The sequence below is a fragment of the Scyliorhinus torazame genome, chromosome 6 (genome assembly GCF_047496885.1).
Source record: "Scyliorhinus torazame isolate Kashiwa2021f chromosome 6, sScyTor2.1, whole genome shotgun sequence".
NCBI lineage: Eukaryota > Metazoa > Chordata > Chondrichthyes > Carcharhiniformes > Scyliorhinidae > Scyliorhinus > Scyliorhinus torazame.
In genome coordinates this window covers 238,511,948-238,531,415 of record NC_092712.1, presented here as the reverse complement: position 1 = coordinate 238,531,415, position 19,468 = coordinate 238,511,948, and the positions used below count along the sequence as shown (strand labels likewise).

Here is a 19,468-nt window from a genome sequence, read left to right as displayed (position 1 = left end):
TCATAAGCCCCTGCTGGGACTTTTCAGAGAGGATAAGCCAATACCGCCCATTGCTTCTGCACGGATCCAGCGCTGGGCTTTGTTGCTTGCTGCATACGAGTATTCTCTGCAGCACAAACCAGGAACGCAGATAGCAAATGCCGACGCACTGAGCCGATTGCCCTTATCGACTGGCCCCATGTCGACCCCCACGACCGGTGAGGTGGTTGCAACCCTAAATTTTATGGACACCTTGCCTGTCACGGCATCACAGATCAGTGCGTGGACCCAGACGGAGCCAGTCCTGTCAAATGTTCGGCACATAGTCCTGTATGGAGGGCAGCATAGACAGCTCCCAGGCAAGTTGCGGGCATTTTCCTCCAAGCTGTCAGAATTCAGCGTGGAAGACGGCATCCTCTTGTGGGGGACGCGTGTGATTGTCCCGGGAAAAGGCCTGGAGCTGATACTATCAGACTTGCACAATGGGCATCCAGGCGTGACCAAAATGAAAATGTTGGCCCGGAGTTATGTCTGGTGGCCAGGCCTCGACACCGACATTGAGAAGGTGGCCCAAAACTGCTCCATCACTGGGAATGGCCAGGGCGGCCTTGGGCACGCTTGCATGCAAATTTTGCAGGCCCTTTTCAAGGATCCATGTTCCTTCTACTAATTGACGCCCAGTCCAAATGGCTAGAGGTGCATAAGATGCAGGGGACAACGTCCTGCGCAACAATTGAAAAGATGCGTTAATCGTGTAGTACGCATGGCCTCCCCGAGGTGCTGGTCACGGATAACGGCACTCCATTCACGAGTGAGGAGTTTGCGAGGTTCACGAAGATGAACGGCATCCGCCATATCCGCACTGCCCCTTACCACCCGGCTTCAAATGGGTTGGCAGAGCACGCAGTGCAGACATTCAAAAGAGGCCTAAAGAAGCAGCCTTCCGGATCAATGGACACGAGACTGGCTCGCTTTTTGTTTACGTACAGGACCACCCCCCATGCAGTGACTGGGGTAGCTCCCGCAGAGCTCCTAATGGGCCGGAGACTTCCCACCCGCCTTAGAATGGTTTTCCCGGACATTGGCGCAAAAGAACGCCGCACACAAGAACGGCAAGGACAGGGATTCTCTCGGCAGAGGCCGATTCGGCAGTTTGCACCCGGTGACCCAGGGTTCATTCGGAATTTTGCTGGTGGTGCCCAATGGGTTCCTGGTGTAATCTTTCGCCAAACGGGCCCTATATCTTACCAAGTGCAAGCCCAGGGTCGTCTCCAGCTCAAACATGTAGACCACGTTCGGTCCAGAAGACCATCCCCTCAAAAGATTCCCCGCCCCCGGAGCTCATTTCAACAGCCGCAGAGACCAGAGACAAGGGAAGGTAGTCCTCACAATCTTCCACTGGTGCCTCACTCAAAGCCTGCGCAGGTCGTTACGGGACTGAATGGAGATAGAGACGCTGACATGACAGAGGCAGCAGACTCTGACTCCGAGATGGAGACACAGGATGCATCAGAGGGGGAATCCTCGGGTCCACGGGCCGTGGATGTACAACCGCACCGTGCATCACGGAAGCGCCGGTCTCCGTCTCGTTACACGCCGCCTGATCCAGCGCCCCGTGCAAATGGTGTCCGGCCTGCGGCCAAACGTGTCCGACGCCCTCCTTCACCAGGGTCTTCGGTGGATTCCTTGGACTTTGGGTGGGAGGGATGTTATAACCTGCCCACTTACCATTGGCTGGGGACTAATGACTATCCCACAATCCTGTGGGAGTATGAGCTTCCCCAATGAGGGGGGGGGGGGGGGCGGAGAAACCACTAGTAAACTCCTAGTATAAATAAAGCTGGCCAGTTCAGGAACCAGGAGGAAGAAGTATGTAGCAAGGGAAGTTACTGCTACTGTTATGTTTATATGTTATAGTAAATAAATGTTATTACTTTGTATCCTTAAAACGCGTGCTGGATTCTTCTTGGCCCTAACAAGAAATAACATATATATATATATATATATATATATATATATATAACAGCAGCAGCAACTTCCCTTGCTGCACACTCCTTCCTGCTGGTTCCAAACTGGCCAGCTTTATTTATACTTCAAGTTTACTAATGGTTTCTCCACCCCCCTCATTGGGGAAGCTCATACTCCCACAGGATTGTGGGATTGTCATTAGTCCCCAGCCAATGGTAAGCAGGCAGGTTTTCACAGTCAGCTTTTTACTTCCGTTTTTGGGCAGGCTGCAGGGTGTGTTTTACTTTCGTTTTTAGTGTTGGATCTGCAGTCACAGCCAGAAGGTGTATGAGTCTTTCTCTGTAATCTAAAGACTGTAAATTGATCCTGGTGATTTAAAACTAACAACAGTAATGACTTCAACCTGATGTGCTTCTGGTAAAAGGTGTTTTAAGTCGTATGGATGTTAAAAGGAAAGCTTAAAGGATTACTTAGTGTTGTAGTCTTTGGGGGTTCTATTTGAATTAATGGTTGCTAAGATGTTCACTGTATGTTTCAAAAAGGTTAATTTGAGTTCATAGAATAAGCATTGTTTTGCTTTAAAAAACACTTTTCCATTTCTGCTGTACCACACCTGTAGAGTGGGCCGTATGCTCCCCATACACAATCTAGTAAACGTTGTGGGTCAGGTGAACTCCATGATACACTTTGGGGTTCTCTAAACCCTGGCCCATAACAAATTGGGGGCTCGTCCAGGATAAAAGTCTATCTATTGGATTGGCTTAGTGAACTTAAAGACAGTGAGGGGTGAGCATATTGTGGTTGCTTTTCAGGTGTGGTATTTCAGTTAAGTAGGGAGTGTGTTGTGGACAAGGGCTCTTTCAGAGGCTCTGGGGGTGGAGACGGTCACACGCAGGACCTTACGGACATAGACTAAAAGCAGACTGTTAGATTTGGCAAAAACATTGCAGTTAACATTACCTGACAAAATGCGAAAAGATGAGGTAATTATGGCGGTGGCTAAGCATTTAAAGGTGCCTGAGATACAGTTTGACTCATTGGAAATGGCAAAAATTCAGTTGCAAATAAAACAAATGGAACATGAAAAAGAATTAAAGCAGCTTGACTACGAAAGAGATGAGAGGAAAAAGAAAGAGAAAGGGAGATACAGATCAGGGAAAAAGATAAAGAGAGAGAGTTTGAACTTCAGAAAATGGCCATGAAACATGACAGTCAGTTAGAATTGGCAGGCATAAAGGGAAACGTACAGTTGGATGATAGTGATGAGGATAGTGAGAAAGAGCGTCATAGTCGAAGGCTTGGTGGGGATCTATATAAATATGTCCAAGCATTGCCACGGTTTGACGAAAAGGAAGTGGAAGCCGTTTTCATTTCATTTGAGAAGGTAGCTAAACAAATGAAATGGCCACAGGACATGTGGGTATTACTGATTCAAACAAAGCTGGTAGGTAGAGATAGTGAAGGGTTTGCGTCACTACCGGAGGAGGTATCTGGGACGTATGAGGATGTGAAAAAATCCATCTTAGGTGCATATGAATTAGTGCCTGAAGCTTACAGACAAAGGTTTAGAAATTTAAGGAAAGAATTTGGTCAAACATACATGGAGTTTGAAAGGATCAAACAAGAGTAATTTTGATTGGTGGATAAGGGCTTTGAAAATAAACCAAACGTATGAAGTTCTCTGAGAAATTATACTTTTGGGGGAGTTTAAAAATTAAATTCCTGATGCAGTGAGAACTCATGTGGAAGAGCAGAGGGTTAAAACTGCGAGGCTAGCAGCAGAAATGGCAGATGATTATGAATTAGTTCATGAATCAAAGCTTGGTTTTCGACATCAGTTTCAGCCTGAGAGGGATAGAAACTGGGGACATGAGAAATACTCAAGTGGGAAAGGTAAAGGTGATCTGATGGGAGATAATAAGGAGAGTGTACCTCAGATTTTTTTTAAATCCAGGAGGGTGGAAAAGAAATGAAAAGTTTCAAATGTTTTCACTGTAATAAACTAGGCCATGTAAAGTCACAGTGTTGGTGGTTGAAAAAAAAGCACTGGGAAGGCTGATATGGTAAAACAGGACAAGACAGTGGGGTTTGTTAAAGTGGTAAAGGAAAGCCCAAGTGAAGCGAAGGAGGTGCAAAAGACTGTACAGCCTGATCAGGTGATTGATAAGAAGGTGCCAGATCTCTTTAAAGAATTTACTTGTGTGAGTAAAGTTTACTCATGTGTATCAGGAGGAGTAGGTAAAGAAGTCACAATTTTAAGAGATACGGGTGCTAGTCAATCTTTAATGGTAAGAGATGAAGAGTTATGTAGTTTAGGAAGAATGTTGCCAGAAAAGGTGGTAATATGTGGAATTCAGGGTGAGATTATATTCAATTATATAAGGTAAGGTTGGAAAGTCCAGTGAAGAGTGGTGAAGTGATAGTAGGAGTAATAGAGAAACTATCTTGTCCAGGAATACAATTTATCTTGGGTAGTGATATAGCTGGATCGCAGGTAGGAGTGATTCCGACTGCGATTGATAAGCCAGTGGATTTTTCCGGATTGTGTAGTAACAAGTTCACAAAGTCACAGGTTAAGACAAGAGGAGAAATCAAAGAGTGAAGATGAAGTTGAAGTGCAATTATCAGAAACGATTTTTGATCAGATGGTTGAAAAAGAACAAGAACAGGTGGAGGATGAGGCGGATATTTTTAATTCAGGAAAATTGGCAGAGTTACAACAGAAAGATGTAGAAATAAAACGGATGTATCAGAAAGCATACACGGAAGTGGAATCTGAGTGTATACCAGAGTGTTATTATCGTAAAAGTGATGTCTCGATGAGAAAATTGAGACCTTTACATATGCAGGCGGGTGAAAAGTGGGCAGAAGTTCATCAAGTAGTATTGCCGGTCGGGTATAGAAAGGAGGTGTTGCGAGTTGCACATGAGGTGGGAGGTCAATTGGGAATAAAGAAAACTCAAGCTAAAATACAAAAACATTTTTATTGGCCTGGACTACATAAAGATGTAGTTAAATTTTGTCAATCATGTCACACATGTCAAGTGATAGGGAAACCTCAAGCAATGAAATGAAAAAAATGAAAATCGCTTATTGTCCCAAGTAGGCTTCAAATGAAGTTACTGTGAAAAGCCCCTAGTCGCCATATTCCAGCGTCTGTTCAGGGAGGCTGGTACGGGAATTGAACCGTGCTGCTGGCCTGCCTTGATCTGATAAAACCAGCACCCTTAATACCCATTCCAGCATTTGAGGAACTTTTTACAAGGGTCCTAATTGATTGCGTAGGACCGTTTCCTAAAACATAAAGTGGGAATCAATATCTTTCGACTGTAATGGATGTGTCAACTAGGTTTCCAGAGGCCATTCCAGTACATAATATTACAGCTAAAAAGATTGTGGTGGAGTTACTTAAATTCTTTACTAGACATGGACTACCCACAGAAATACAATCGGATCAAGGATCAAATTTTACCTCGAGGTTGTTCAAAGATAGCTTAGGAATAAAACAATTTAAATCAACTGCGTACCATCCGGAATCGCAGGGAGCGTTAGAAAGGTGGCATCAGACAATGTTGAGGGCTTATTGTCACGATTATCCAGAGTATTGGGATAAAGGAATTCCATTCATACTGTTTGCAATTAGGGATGCATCTAATGAGTCAACCAAATTCAGTCCTTTTGAACTAATTTTTGGTCATGAGGTAAGAGGACCACTTAAATTGATTGAGGAAAAATTGGTGAGAGAGAAATCGGAAATTACATTATTGGATTACATGTCAGATTTTAGGGAACGGTTAAATAGAGGTGAATTGACTAGACAACATTTAAAAGTTGCACAAAATGTGATGAAACGGGTAGCGGACTAGAAATCCAAAGTTCGTAGTTTTGCCAGTGGAGATAAAGTTTTAGTGTTGTTACCAGTGGCAGGTGAACCTTTAAAAGCTAGGTTTTGTGGACCTTATCAGATTGAAAGGAAATTAAGTGAGGTGAATTATGTGGTAAGAACGCCAGATAGAAGGAAAACTCACCGAGTATGTCATGTGAATATGCTTAAAAGGTATTGTGAAAGGGAAGGAGAGCAAAAGGAGGAGGTTTTAATGATTCAAACTCAAAGTGAAGAACCAAATCCAGATGACTGTGAATTTGACATACCTCAAATTAAATTGGAAAATGAGGATGTTCTTAAAAATTGGGATAAATTGTTGAGTTACCTTTCAGAGGAAAAACAAACTGACCTGAAAGAGTTATTGATATCACATGGGCAAGTTTGTGGCGATAAATTGGGAAGTACTAAAATGGCTATACATGATGTAGATGTGGGAAAGGCAGTTCCAATCAAACAACATCCATACAGACTTAACCCTTTAAAATTGGCACAGGTTAACAAAGAGATTGAGAGTATGCTTAAAAATGGCATAATTGAAGTGGGTTGCAGCCAATGGAGCTCACCCATAGTGATGGTACCAAAACCAGACGGTACCCAACGGTTGTGTGTGGACTATAGAAAGGTTAATGCAGTTACAAGAACGGACTCTTATCCTATCCCACGTTTGGACGATTGCATTGAGAAAGTGGGACAATCAGCTTTTATTTCCAAACTGGATTTACTTAAAAAGGTTACTGGCAGGTACCTTTATCCGAAAGGACGAAGGAGATTTCAGCTTTTGTGACTCCAGATGGTATATACCAATTCAAAGTTATGCCATTTGGCATGAAAAACGCACCAGCCACATTTCAACGGTTAACAAAGTTGTTTCAGGATTACCCAATTGTGCGCTATACATCGCCGATCTGGTAATTTTCAGCCAGACATGGCCAGAACATTTAAAACATCTGATGGAGTTATTCCATCGACTTCAGGAGGCTGGTTTGGTGATAAACCTAGCCAAAAGTGAATCTGGAAAAGCCCAAGTCACTTTCCTGGGCCATACAATCGGACAGGGTCGAATGGTCACACGGGATGTGAAACCAACAGTTATTGAGGAGTTTTCAATACTCTGAAGACGAAGGGAAATAATGCGATTTCTTGGCATGAGTGAATTTGATCGAACATTTGTGCAAAGGTTTTGTAGCGTGGTGGCTCCACTGATGGACTTGCTGAAGAAACGTCAAACATTTCAGTGGACAGCGGACTTTCAACAGTCATTTGACAGCCTGAAAGCTGTGATAACCAATGCTCCTGTGTTGGAGAATTGCAAGGAACTCTGTGATCAGATTGAACTAAAGTATCTGACTTTAAAGAGAAATGCCGAGGCGTAGAGAAATGGACGGATCGGGCAGAGACCTTCTTGTTCAAAGAGACTGTCAATCGAGAAGGATTTCAGTTGGAGGAAGAACGGGGGGGGGAAAATGGACTATATTATTATACCTGTTTGCATGTGTTGTTTTTTTAAAACGAAAAAGTATATTTACTGTGTGCATTTCTTAAAGAATGGTGAAAAGGTGAAAAATGAAACCGTCTTGAAGTTGATGGTTTATTTTTTTTCTTGGGGGGAGGTCTCATGTGAGAGTACCTTTAAGAAATGGGTGTTTATAAATGGGTATGTATATAAATATCTGTAGTGAGTGTACCTTTAAGAAATGGGTGTTTATAAATGAGTGTGTATATAAATATCTGTAGTGAGAGTACCTTTAAGAAATGGGTGTTTACTACTGCAGTGATGTCAGAGAGTGGGTGGAGCTGGGCTGTCTGTCAGCTTTTACTTTTGTTTTTGAGAAGGCTGTAGGGTGTGTTTTAGTTTCATTTTCAGTGTTGGAGCTGCAGTCACAGCCAGAAGGTGTATGAATCTCTCTCTGTAATCTAAAGACTGTAAATCGATCCTGGTGATTTAAAACTAATAACAGTAATGACTTTAACCTGATGTGCTTCTGGTAAAAGGTGTTTTAAGTCGTATGGATGTTAAAAGGAAAGCTTAAAGGATTACTTAGTGTTGTATTCTTTGGGGGTTGTATTTGAATTAATGGTTGCTAAGATGTTCACTGTATGGTTCAAAAAGGTTAACTTGAGTTCATATAAAACATTGTTTAAAAAACTTTTCCATTTCTGCTGTACCACATCTGTAGAGAGGGCCGTGTGCTCCCCATATCACAATCTAGTAAAGGTTGTGGGTCAGGTGAACTCCATGATACACTTTGGGGTTCTCTAAACCCTGGCCCATAACAATATGCTTACATATTTGCTGTTCTAAATTCTTTCCACTATTTGGGGCTCCATAGTACAGGCCTAGCAGTTCTTTGCCCCATTTTTATTTATTTCCGAGCTCTACCCACAGGGCCTCATTTGATGCTTTATTTCGTATAGCATTCCTCCTCACAGCTGTATTTGATACTTTAACCAATACTGATACACCCCCACCTTTGTTTTTTAATCCCCTCTCCTATCTGAAAGCTCTAAAAACTAAGGATGTTGAGTTGCCCATGGATTGCTTCTGGTAGGAGAAGGTCGCACATAAAAGGTAGCTCTCACCAGAGTCCTTGATTTTTGGTCCTTTTATAATAATAATAATCTTTATTGTCACATGTAGGCGTACATTCACACTGCAATGAAGTTCCTATGAAAAGCCTATAGTCACCACACTCCAGCCACCTTGGGCCAGTTCACAGGGGACGTTGGTTGACAAATCCAGCCCATCGAACTGTATTTTATGAGAAGATGTTGAAAGCTATGAAAAAGGATGTTGGAAAGGAGGGTACGAGTGGTGCAAAGCTCATTGGGAGGAAAGATGGTGAGGTGACCTCGATGGGAGAGGCCGCGCCCATCACAGTAGAAATGCTGACTGAGGTAATGCCGCTTGAGTTCAAGAGACAATTCAGCAGGCACTTTGAGAGGCAAGGAAGGGAGATGATGGATACCCTCAAACCGTCTGTTGAGGACGCACTGGGACTGATAAGAGAGATTGGGAAGGATGTCAGAAGTGGTAAAGGTGCATGGAGAGGTTTGAAGGGCATGGAGGAGTTCTTGTCATGTCCTAGTGACCAAATAGCCTTACTGGAAGCTGACATGTTGGTGGTGGAGGAGAGGAACATGTCCTGAGGGCGAAAGTCGAGGACCTGGAGGCAGGTAGCGGAGGCAGGTAGCGGAGGCAGAATCTCCAGATTGTGGGGGTGGTTGGCCTGAGGCCGGCCAAATACTTTGCCCAGATGTTTGCAAGGTTGATGGGGGGAGTTGAACAGATGTTCTCTCCTGAGTTGGTAAGGGCCCAACGAACACTCTGACTGAGGCCACGGGTGAATGAGCCTCCATGGGCGTTGATAGTGTGCTTCCACAACTGCCAGACGAAGAAGTGGGTCCTGAAATGAACCAAAGAAAATCGGAAAGTGAGATGGGAAGGAAGCAGCACCCGAATCTATCAGGATGTCAGGGTAGAGCTTGTAGAGAGGCCTTTAATAAGGCAAAGGCAGCATTGCACAAAAGCAGAGTGCGTTTTGGTTTGGTGTACCCGGCGAGATTGAGAGTCATGTATAACTCAAAGGATCATTTTTTCGAGACAGCAGACTTTCGTCAAAGAACAAGGACTTGGACTAAATTCACTGGGTTTGAATGAGACTGGGTGTTGAGAGAGGGGATTGTTTGGAGAGGTTTTAATATTTTTGTATATACACATTTGGTTAACTGGGGTTTCTTATTTTGTATTGGAGTGTATATGTTGTTGGTGGAGTGAAGGGGGGGGCAAAGAAGTTGGGGGTAATGATAAATGTGGATTTAAAAAATGGTAATTCTTCTGTAGCATGTAGTGTATTCTTCTCACTAACAGTTAGGCATTAGGTAGTGAATGGGAGTGAGGTGGGGAAGGGGGCTGCAACCTGTTTGGACAGGTTTTAATGTGCCTAGAAGGGCTAGGTGGGGGGTAGGGGGATGGTAAGGAGAGAGTGGTGTGCGATAGGAAGTAGTGGCCATGTTTTTGAGTTGGGGGGGGGGGTAGATTCTGACAGTGACCAGGGTTCTTTCTTAGCCTCACCTTATAGGTGGGGCTGGTAGCCATCATGAATGGGCCTCTGCTCTAGGAACTTGGATTGAGGAACTGGCTGACTTGAGAATGAGGGGCAGTGAGAGACCCCCGATCAGACTCGTCACTTGTAGCCTTAGGGGTTTGGGGGGCCCCTGTGAAACGATCGAGAATTTTCTCTCATCTGAAGAATTTAAGGCTCATATGGTGCTTCCGCAGGAGACCCACCTGCAGGTGAGGGATCGGACTAGGCTCCGAAAGGGCTGGGTGAGCCAGATGTCCCACTTGGGACTGGGGGGAGGGGCAGATTCGGGCGGTATATGCAGTCTAGGGGTAAGGAATTTTCCTTTTCCTCCCCAGTACATAAAGTATATTCGAATTTCAATATTTTTATGATGGGAAGTCTCCCTGCCTGAGGTGGCAAAGCTGAATACTCAGTGAAAACCATCTTAGACCATGGTCCACATCTAGTAGATTTGGTATTAGAAGTAGGTTTGATTCAGCGTCCAGCATGGAAGCTGGATATGGGGTTATTGGTGGATTTGGGGTTCTGTGGATGGATATTGAGGGCGATAGACGAGTATGTGGGATTTAATGGGAACGGGTCTGTCTCATCCTTGGTTATGTGGGAGGCTATTTCACACAAAGCGCAATTAGATAGGGAGGCTAGGGAGGAATGCCAAACGTTGGTACATGACATCTTGTAAGTAGACTGCAGGTACTCGAATGACTCAAACCCCGAGCTCTTGGCGAGCAGGTGCAGTTTGACCTATTATCCACGGATAAGGCGGTGAGCCAGTTGCAGCGCTCAAGGGGGGTTACGTGACAGTATGGGGAGAAGGTTTGCCAGTTGAGGCTGCAGGCAGTCTCCCGAGAGATTATCCAGCTCAGAGGTTCAAGTGGCAGGCTGGTGTCCTCCTCGGACCCAGTTAATGGAGCGTTTGAAACATTTAAAAACCTTGATAAATAGGAGCCGCCGGCGGGGGTGCCCAGACGGGTTCCCAGTGGAGTTTGCAGGACAGTTGGCGCTGTTATTAGTTGGGATGTTTGAGAAGTCGGTAACTTCTGCCACGACGCTGATGCAAGCATCAATTTCACTTCTATTAAAAAAGGATAAGGACCATGGAATGTGGGTCATACCGCCCTATTTCTCTACTTAATGTGGACGTCAAGATACTGGCCAAGGTGTTAGAACTGAGGCTGGAATCATTTTTCTACAGGTTATTGGGGAAGATCAGATGGATTTTGTCAAAGGCCCGCAATTGTCGTCTAATGTGCAGTGATTGCTAAAATTGGTGTCCTGTCTGAGGGCCTGATCCAGAGGTAATCGTCGCTTTAGATTCCGAGAAGGCATACTATAGGGTAGAATGAGGTATATTTTTGCCGTCTTGGAGCGATTCGGGTTGGGGCCCCAAGTTTGTGTCTTGGATATGACTGTTGTACAAGGCTCCAACACCTAGTGTCTGCCCCAATACCATGAGCCCAAGGTACTTCCAATTAAATAGAGGAAGGAGGCAGGGGTGCCCTATGACCCCCTCTTGTTTGCATTAGTGATCGAGTCTTTGGTCATCGCCTGGAAGAATTCAGGTAAGTGGAGGGGATAGCGAGGGGAGGGGTGGAGCACAGGGTGCCCCTGTATATGGACGATCTTTTACGTTAAGTGACGGACCCGATCACACCATGGGCAATATAATGGAGCTGCGGAGGTATTTTAGCTCTTTTTCATGATACAAACTAAACTTGGGAAAAAGTGAGTGTTCCCAGTAAATCCCCAGGGATGGGAGTTAATCTGGGGGCGCTACCTTTTCGAATGGCCGGTTCCAGATTTAGGAATCTGGGGGTCCAAGTAGCCTGGGATTGGGCCCGCCTCTATAAACTGAACTGTAGGAGCTTTGTAGGTAGGGTCATGAATGATTTGCAAAGGTGGGATAATCGGCCCCAGTCTTTGGCGGGCGGGGTCCAATTTATTAAGATGACCTTTTTGCCAAGATTTTTGTTTTTCGTTCCAGTGTTTGCCGATCTTTCTCCCTGAATTCTTTTTTGGGGGAGTCAAAAAGTTGCTTATCTCTTTTATGTGGGTCGGCAAGACTGCAAGAATTTGTGTGGCAGTCCTTCAAAGCGATAGACAGGGGGCTTGGCGATGTCGAGCCTGATATTTTATTACTGGGCAGCTAATGCGAAGGTGGTGTTGGGTCAATGTAGTGATTTGCGAGCCAGGTTGGTGCAGATGGAATCAAAGTTGTGTAGAGGGTCTGGGGGCATTCATGACGGCCTCGCTCCCATTCTCATCGACAAAGTATCAGCAAATCCAGTGGTTGTTTCCACTTTGAAGATATGGAGACAATTCTAACAGCATTTTAAATTGGGATCAGTGTCGAAGCTGGCTCCCATTTGTGTGAATCATCTGTTAGACCTGTGGATGCCACTTTCGGGGGGCTGGGAGGGGAAGGGGCTGGAGAGAACGAGTAATCTATCCCTGGAAGGACGTTTCCAGTCTTGAGGAACTGGCAGAAGTTTGGGTTCTCACGTTCAGATTTGTTCAGATATTTACAAGTTCACAACTTTGCAAAACGGATTTTCTTGACATTCCCCATGGCGCCACCAGCCTCTCTAATGGAGAGGGTTTTCCCACGACCAGGGTCGGAGGAAGGGAGCGCATCCAGTATTTATGGACCGATCGTGTCAGAGAATTCAGTGTCGGTGGGGGTGGTTCAGGCTAGGTGGGAGGAAGAGTTAGGGCCCAAATTAGATGATGAGGTGTGGAGTGAGGCCCTGTGTAGGGTGAACTCCACGTTCCTGTGCGCGAGGCTTGGTTTGATCCAACTCAAAGTAGTTTATAGGCCGCACCTGACTAAGTCCAGAATGAGTTGCTTTATTGCAGGGGTGGAAGACAAGTGTGATCGCTGTTCAAGAGGGGGGGAGGGGGGGGGGGGGGAGAAGGGAAGGGTTAGGCTACATTTTTATGGTTTTATGTTTGTATTTGTGTTTTAGTCTGTTCTGTCATTTTGTATTATCTAAAATTTGAATAAAAATATATATTTTTTAAACCGAAGCATGAAAGAATTTCCACCACCTCGCAACATCACAGTTTCAGTGCTTCATGGGAATGATCAATCAAGTAGGAACATTCTTACTTAATTTGGCACCTGTAAATGAACCACTGTGACAATTACTTAGACAAGGCCAAGCATGGTGTTGGGAAGAAAATCAATATATTTTGTTCGAAAAGATAAAAGAGATGCTCATTTCACCAGGCACAGTGGCTCACTATGATCCTGAACTGCCGATAACAGTTGCCGTAGATCCATCATCAACTGGACTAGGAGCAGAACTCTTTCAGATTCAGAAAGATGGTAAACATGGGCCAGTGTACAAAATATCTCAATCATTGGCGAAACTGGAACATTGACTGAAATGGAACAAATATACACTGCAATTCAAAAAGAAGCATTTATGTGTGAGAAGTTTGCTGACTACATTTAAGCCTAAAGTTTACCATTGAGACAGAGTACAGGCCATTGGTTACATTATTAAATTCTCAGTAAACAACAAAAATGCTGCCAAGAGTCCAGAGATTTCATTTGAGATTGATGAGATTCAATTCTGCAAGCAAATATGCAAAGGAAAACAGCCATCTAAAGGGGACGCATTGTCACGCATTCCTGGCGACAAGCCTGAACAAAAGGTTATAAATTTTGCTGAATGTGTAGAGTCCTATACTTCACTAACCACAACATTTCTACCAATAACACAGAAGCTAAATTAAATTCAAAAGGCACAAAAAGACAGATGAAGAATGCAGGACTTCTACAGTAGCATTGCCAGACTGATTGATGACAATGGGGAATTCTCTGGCTGTGTAGTACGGTGCAAACCCATTTTGTCGGGAAAATTGGCGAGAAGTGTCCCAAAATGGGATTTGTGCTGGGCACATTTCAGTTTCTGATTCTCCCATCCCGCTCCAGCTTTCTGGGCAGGAAACTAATCACAGCTAGTTTGCATTAATTTCAATCTCATTAGTCGATTGCAGCGGCGTTGTAGTATCCTCCCAACCCCAGTGGAAGGTCACCTGAGTGCAATTCACTACTGGTCCCTAAAAGCGGGAACCAGGCTCCATGGACTCTGAGGGGGAGCAAGGAGATGAGTACTCCTTTCCATTTACACCCAGGGAGCACAGGCTGGCATTGCCAAGGGGCAGAGCCTTATGGGGGGCTGGAAAGGGGGAATGGGGGCTGGAAAGGGGGAGGGGGGGCTGGAAAGGGGGAGGGGGGGTGGAAAGGGGGAGGGGGGGGTGGAAAGGGGGAGGGGGGGGTGGAAAGGGGGAGGGGGGGGCTGGAAAGGGGGAGGGGCTGGACAGGGGGGGGGGCTGGACGGGGGGGGGCTGGACGGGGGGGGGGGCTGGACGGGGGGGGGGCTGGACAGGGGGAGGGGGGGGGCTGGACAGGGGGAGGGGGGGGGCTGGACAGGGGGAGGGGGGGCTGGACAGGGGGAGGGGGGAGGCTGGACAGGGGAGGGGGGGGCTGGACAGGGGAGGGGGGGCTGGACAGGGGGAGGGGGGGCTGGACAGGGGGAGGGGGGGCTGGACAGGGGGAGGGGGGGGCTGGACAGGGGGAGGGGGGGGCTGGACAGGGGGAGGGGGGGGCTGGACAGGGGGAGGGGGGGGCTGGACAGGGGGAGGGGGGGCTGGGCAGGGGGAGGGGGGGGCTGGGCAGGGGGAGGGGGGGGCTGGGCAGGGGGAGGGGGGGGCTGGACAGGGGGAGGGGGGGGCTGGACAGGGGGAGGGGGGGGCTGGACAGGGGGAGGGGGGGCTGGACAGGGGAGGGCTGGACAGGGGGAGGGGGGGCTGGACAGGGGGAGGGGGGGGCTGGACAGGGGGGGGCTGGACAGGGGGAGGGGGGGCTGGACAGGGGGAGGGGGGGGCTGGACAGGGGAGGGGGGGGCTGGACAGGGGGAGGGGGGGGGCTGGACAGGGGGAGGGGGGGTTGGACAGGGGGAGGGGGGGGGGCTGGACAGGGGGAGGGGGGGGGCTGGACAGGGGGAGGGGGGGCTGGACAGGGGGAGGGGGGGGTTGGACAGGGGGAGGGGGGGGTTGGACAGGGGGAGGGGGGGTTGGACAGGGGGAGGGGGGGGCTGGACAGGGGGAGGGGGGAGCTGGACAGGGGGAGGGGGGGGCTGGACAGGGGGAGGGGGGGGCTGGACAGAGGGAGGGGGGGGCTGCACAGAGGGAGGGGGGGGGCTGGACAGGGGGAGGGGGGGGCTGGACAGGGGGAGGGGGGGGGCTGGACAGGGGGAGGGGGGGGGCTGGACAGGGGGAGGGGGGGCTGGACAGGGGGAGGGGGGGGCTGGACAGGGGGAGGGGGGGGCTGGACAGGGGGAGGGGGGGGCTGGACAGGGGGAGGGGGGGGCTGGACAGGGGGAGGGGGGGGGCTGGACAGGGGGAGGGGGGGGGCTGGACAGGGGGAGGGGGGGGGCTGGACAGGGGGAGGGGGGGGGGCTGGACAGGGGAGGGGTGGGCTGGACAGGGGGAGGGGGGGGGCTGGAAAGGGGGAGGGGGGGGCTGGAAAGGGGGAGGGGGGGGCTGGAAAGGGGGAGGGGGGGCTGGAAAGGGGGAGGGGGGGGGCTGGAAAGGGGGAGGGGGGGCTGGAAAGGGGGAGGGGGGGCTGGAAAGGGGGAGGGGGGGCTGGAAAGGGGGAGGGGGGGCTGGAAAGGGGGAGGGGGGGGCTGGAAAGGGGGAGGGGGGGGGCTGGAAAGGGGGATGGGGGGGGCTGGAAAGGGGGATGGGGGGGGGCTGGAAAGGGGGATGGGGGGGGGGCTGGAAAGGGGGATGGGGGGGGCTGGAAAGGGGGATGGGGGGGGCTGGAAAGGGGGATTGGGGGGGGCTGGAAAGGGGGAGGGGGGGGCTGGAAAGGGGGAGGGGGGGGCTGGAAAGGGGGAGGGGGGGGCTGGAAAGGGGGAGGGGGGGGCTGGAAAGGGGGAGGGGGGGCTGAAAGGGGGAGGGGGGGCTGGAAAGGGGGAGGGGGGGCTGGAAAGGGGGAGTGGGGGGCTGGAAAGGGGGAGGGGGGGCTGGAAAGGGGGAGGGGGGGCTGGAAAGGGGGAGGGGGGGCTGGAAAGGGGAGGGGGGCTGGAAAGGGGGAAGGGGGGCTGGAAAGCGGGGGGGCTGGAAAGGGGGAGGGGGGCTGGAAAGGGGGAGGGGGGCTGGAAGGGGGGTAGGGGGCGGGCTGGAAGGGGGGGAGGGGGCGGGGCTGGAAGGGGGGGAGGGGGCGGGCTGGAAGGGGGGGAGGGGGCGGGGCTGGAAGGGGGAGGGGGCGGGGCTGGACAGGGGGAGGGGGCGGGGCTGGACAGGGGGAGGGGGCGGGGCTGGACAGGGGGAGGGGGGAGCTGGACAGGGGGAGGGGGGGGCTGGAAAGGGGGAGGGGGGGGCTGGAAAGGGGGAGGGGGGGGCTGGAAAGGGGGAGGGGGGGGCTGGAAAGGGGAGGGGGGGCTGGAAAGGGGGAGGGGGGGGGCTGGAAAGGGGAGGGGGGGGCTGGAAAGGGGGAGGGGGGGGCTGGAAAGGGGGAGGGGGGGGGGCTGGAAAGGGGGAGGGGGGGGGCTGGAAAGGGGGAGGGGGGGGGGCTGGAAAGGGGGAGGGGGGGGGGCTGGAAAGGGGGAGGGGGGGGGCTGGAAAGGGGGAGGGGGGGGGCTGGAAAGGGGGAGGGGGGGCTGGAAAGGGGGGAGGGGGGGGCTGGAAAGGGGGAGGGGGGGGCTGGAAAGGGGGAGGGGGGGGCTGGAAAGGGGGAGGGGGGGCTGGAAAGGGGGAGGGGGGGCTGGAAAGGGGGAGGGGGGGCTGGAAAGGGGGAGGGGGGGCTGGAAAGGGGGAGGGGGGGCTGGAAAGGGGGAGGGGGGGCTGGAAAGGGGGAGGGGGGGGCTGGAAAGGGGGAGGGGGGGCTGGAAAGGGGGAGGGGGGGGGCTGGAAAGGGGGAGGGGGGGCTGGAAAGGGGGAGGGGGGGGGCTGGAAAGGGGGATGGGGGGGGGCTGGAAAGGGGGATGGGGGGGGGCTGGAAAGGGGGATGGGGGGGCTGGAAAGGGGGATGGGGGGGGGGCTGGAAAGGGGAATTGGGGGGGGGCTGGAAAGGGGAATTGGGGGGGGGCTGGAAAGGGGGAGGGGGGGGCTGGAAAGGGGGGGGGGGGGCTGGAAAGGGGGAGGGGGGGGCTGGAAAGGGGGAGGGGGGGCTGGAAAGGGGGAGGGGGGGCTGGAAAGGGGGAGGGGGGGCTGGAAAGGGGGAGGGGGGGGCTGGAAAGGGGGAGGGGGGGGCTGGAAAGGGGGAGGGGGGGCTGGAAAGGGGGAGGGGGGGGCTGGAAAGGGGGAGGGGGGGGCTGGAAAGGGGGAGGGGGGGCTGGAAAGGGGGAGGGGGGGGCTGGAAAGGGGGAGGGGGGGGCTGGAAAGGGGGAGGGGGGGCTGGAAAGGGGGAGGGGGGGCTGGAAAGCGGGGGGGGCTGGAAAGGGGGAGGGGGGCTGGAAAGGGGGAGGGGGCGGGCTGGAAGGGGGTAGGGGGCGGGGCTGGGAGGGGGCGGGGCTGGAGGGGGGGGTGCGCCTGGAAAGGGAAGCCGTTGACGACCACATAGCGGGCCGTCACTCACTTTGGGTGATTGGGGGAAAGAGCGGTGCGATGACACTGGGGGGAGGGGGGTCTTTGCCAGCGAGAAGTGGGGTCTTTGCCAGCAAGATGCGGGGGGGTTGTAGGGTTGCTCTGAGACCGGGTCTCTGAGGATCCGACCTTGCCAATGTTTTCTGGTCTTTCAGACCTGCTCCAAACGAATTTCTTAGTGTGGGGTGGATTGCGATCTGGATCACGCTGATCCACCCTGTGGGAATTGCACCCCGTTTTCCGTCAGAGACCATACTTAAAAACCTTTTGGGAGAATGTCGTCCAGTATGTAAGCTTGTTTCTGTCTCAACTTCAAGGCAGCCAAGGTAAGGTCCTGCATTTTAAAAACGAGGTGCTGCTTGACCTGAAATCAATGCAACTTAGCAAATACATGGGTGATAGATGAATGGTCAAGGTACAAGTAAGGTCACGGGCAGCAGAGTTTTGGATGACCTCAAGTTTACAGAATGTCAGCCATGGAATAGTTTATTTCCACCCGAGCAGGAAGACATTACCTTCCTTGGTTTGTTTAAGAGATCAGATTCAGAGGAGCAGTGAGTTTGGAATTAGGGAATTTGCAACACTGGAGCAACTCTGGAAATTGGAAGAAGTCTTGAGGATCATGTTCACAACTAAAACTGCTGTGGACACCTGTAAACCATAAAGAGTCAACAACTTAATGAGGGGAAAGAAAACCAGCAACAAAATAAAGCGGATAAATATGAATAGGATCATTTAGAAACATATTTATCAAAAGAGGCAATGACCTTGAAGAATCTAAATGATGCTAAAAGATATTTGGCTGAGTTCCTTTGAATAAACAGAGTCCCAAGAAATAAAAGGTCATATTTAATGATTGGTGTCCACCCACTTACCCGTGCATTACTGGATTACATCCACTGGATCACTAGTCTCCTTCATAATCGACTCACTGAAATGTAACTCTTTGTCCCTGCACCCCACTTACTTGCCGAATACAACATCCACCATCAAGTGGCACACTCTCGGTGAAGATGAATTGCATTTGCTTACAAACAACCCCGCCGCCGCCACCACCATACACAAGGAAAGCGTGTTCCTCTTCACAGGATTTCCCAGAGACGCCTAGGTTGCGGATTCTTACTCTTTCACACAGCCTGACGAAAGCTCCTGGTGCTGAATAATATGGCGGTGGGCCCTTGGCCTGTCAGTGAGCAGAGAGATGGAAGGTTTACCTGGAGCAGTGGAGTTGATGTTTGTGTTGGGCAAGAAAGTTCCCATCCTGGTGACTCTCCGTGTAGTCGCTCCCGCAGCTTTCACTTTGCAGCAACAACACTACCGTGTTCTGATGGACAGCTCACACGGCCAACCAGCTGTGGGCGGGGTGCGAGCGCTAAGCCAACGAGAACCGGCGTTGGCGGCCCGAGTTAGGAGCTCAACTTTAGTGAAATAGGAACTGAAGCAGGACTAGAGAGTAAACACTGCCCACAAGACAGGGAGCAGGCAGGGGCTTTGTCAATGCTGAAAGCGAAGGCAGGAAATGTCATGGTAAAACCGCCCCTTTAAATGTGGATGTTATGGAATATGAGGTAAGGTATGTTTATATTTAAATGTACGAAACATAATTTTCTCTTTAAAAATTACATGAATAATTAGGTGTAATAATTGAGATGGTGCTCTGCGGAAACTTGCAGCTGATCCAGAACCATTCCGGATTTGGTGACTTGGAGCAAGCAGGAAATTGGAGTTCATCTCAGCCTTGATCTTATTGAATGGGAGAGCAGGTTAGTAGGGCCTAATGACCTACTCCTGTTCCTATGGGGTGGGGAAGAGAAAGTCTCCTGCTTCCTTTATCAAATATCAGAATTAATCAAAATACTTTAACTATTGATTCCACGTTTTGGTAATACTCATCTGGGGATGTGGTTTTGTTGTTTGCTGAACCAGGGTTTTGACTTGTCACCGAGAGATT

General features: G+C 50.4%; 1 protein-coding gene and 1 long non-coding RNA gene across 3 annotated transcripts in view; one reads left to right on the top strand and one right to left on the bottom strand.

Annotated features, from left to right (window-relative positions):
• Positions 1-18,845, bottom strand: part of LOC140425347 (inactive ubiquitin thioesterase OTULINL-like) — a 151,517-nt gene extending 132,672 nt beyond the window's left edge. The window contains exon 1 of the mRNA XM_072509519.1: positions 18,732-18,845. Within this exon, the coding sequence (XP_072365620.1) occupies positions 18,732-18,777 (46 nt within the window). The 5' untranslated portion in view covers positions 18,778-18,845. The remainder of the gene's footprint in view (positions 1-18,731) is intronic.
• LOC140425348 (uncharacterized) overlaps positions 18,732-19,468 on the top strand; it is a 40,639-nt gene continuing 39,902 nt past the window's right edge. For both annotated transcript variants that reach the window (XR_011947839.1, XR_011947838.1), the window contains exons 1-2: positions 18,732-19,085; positions 19,191-19,280. This is a non-coding gene — a long non-coding RNA (uncharacterized lncRNA). The remainder of the gene's footprint in view (positions 19,086-19,190; positions 19,281-19,468) is intronic.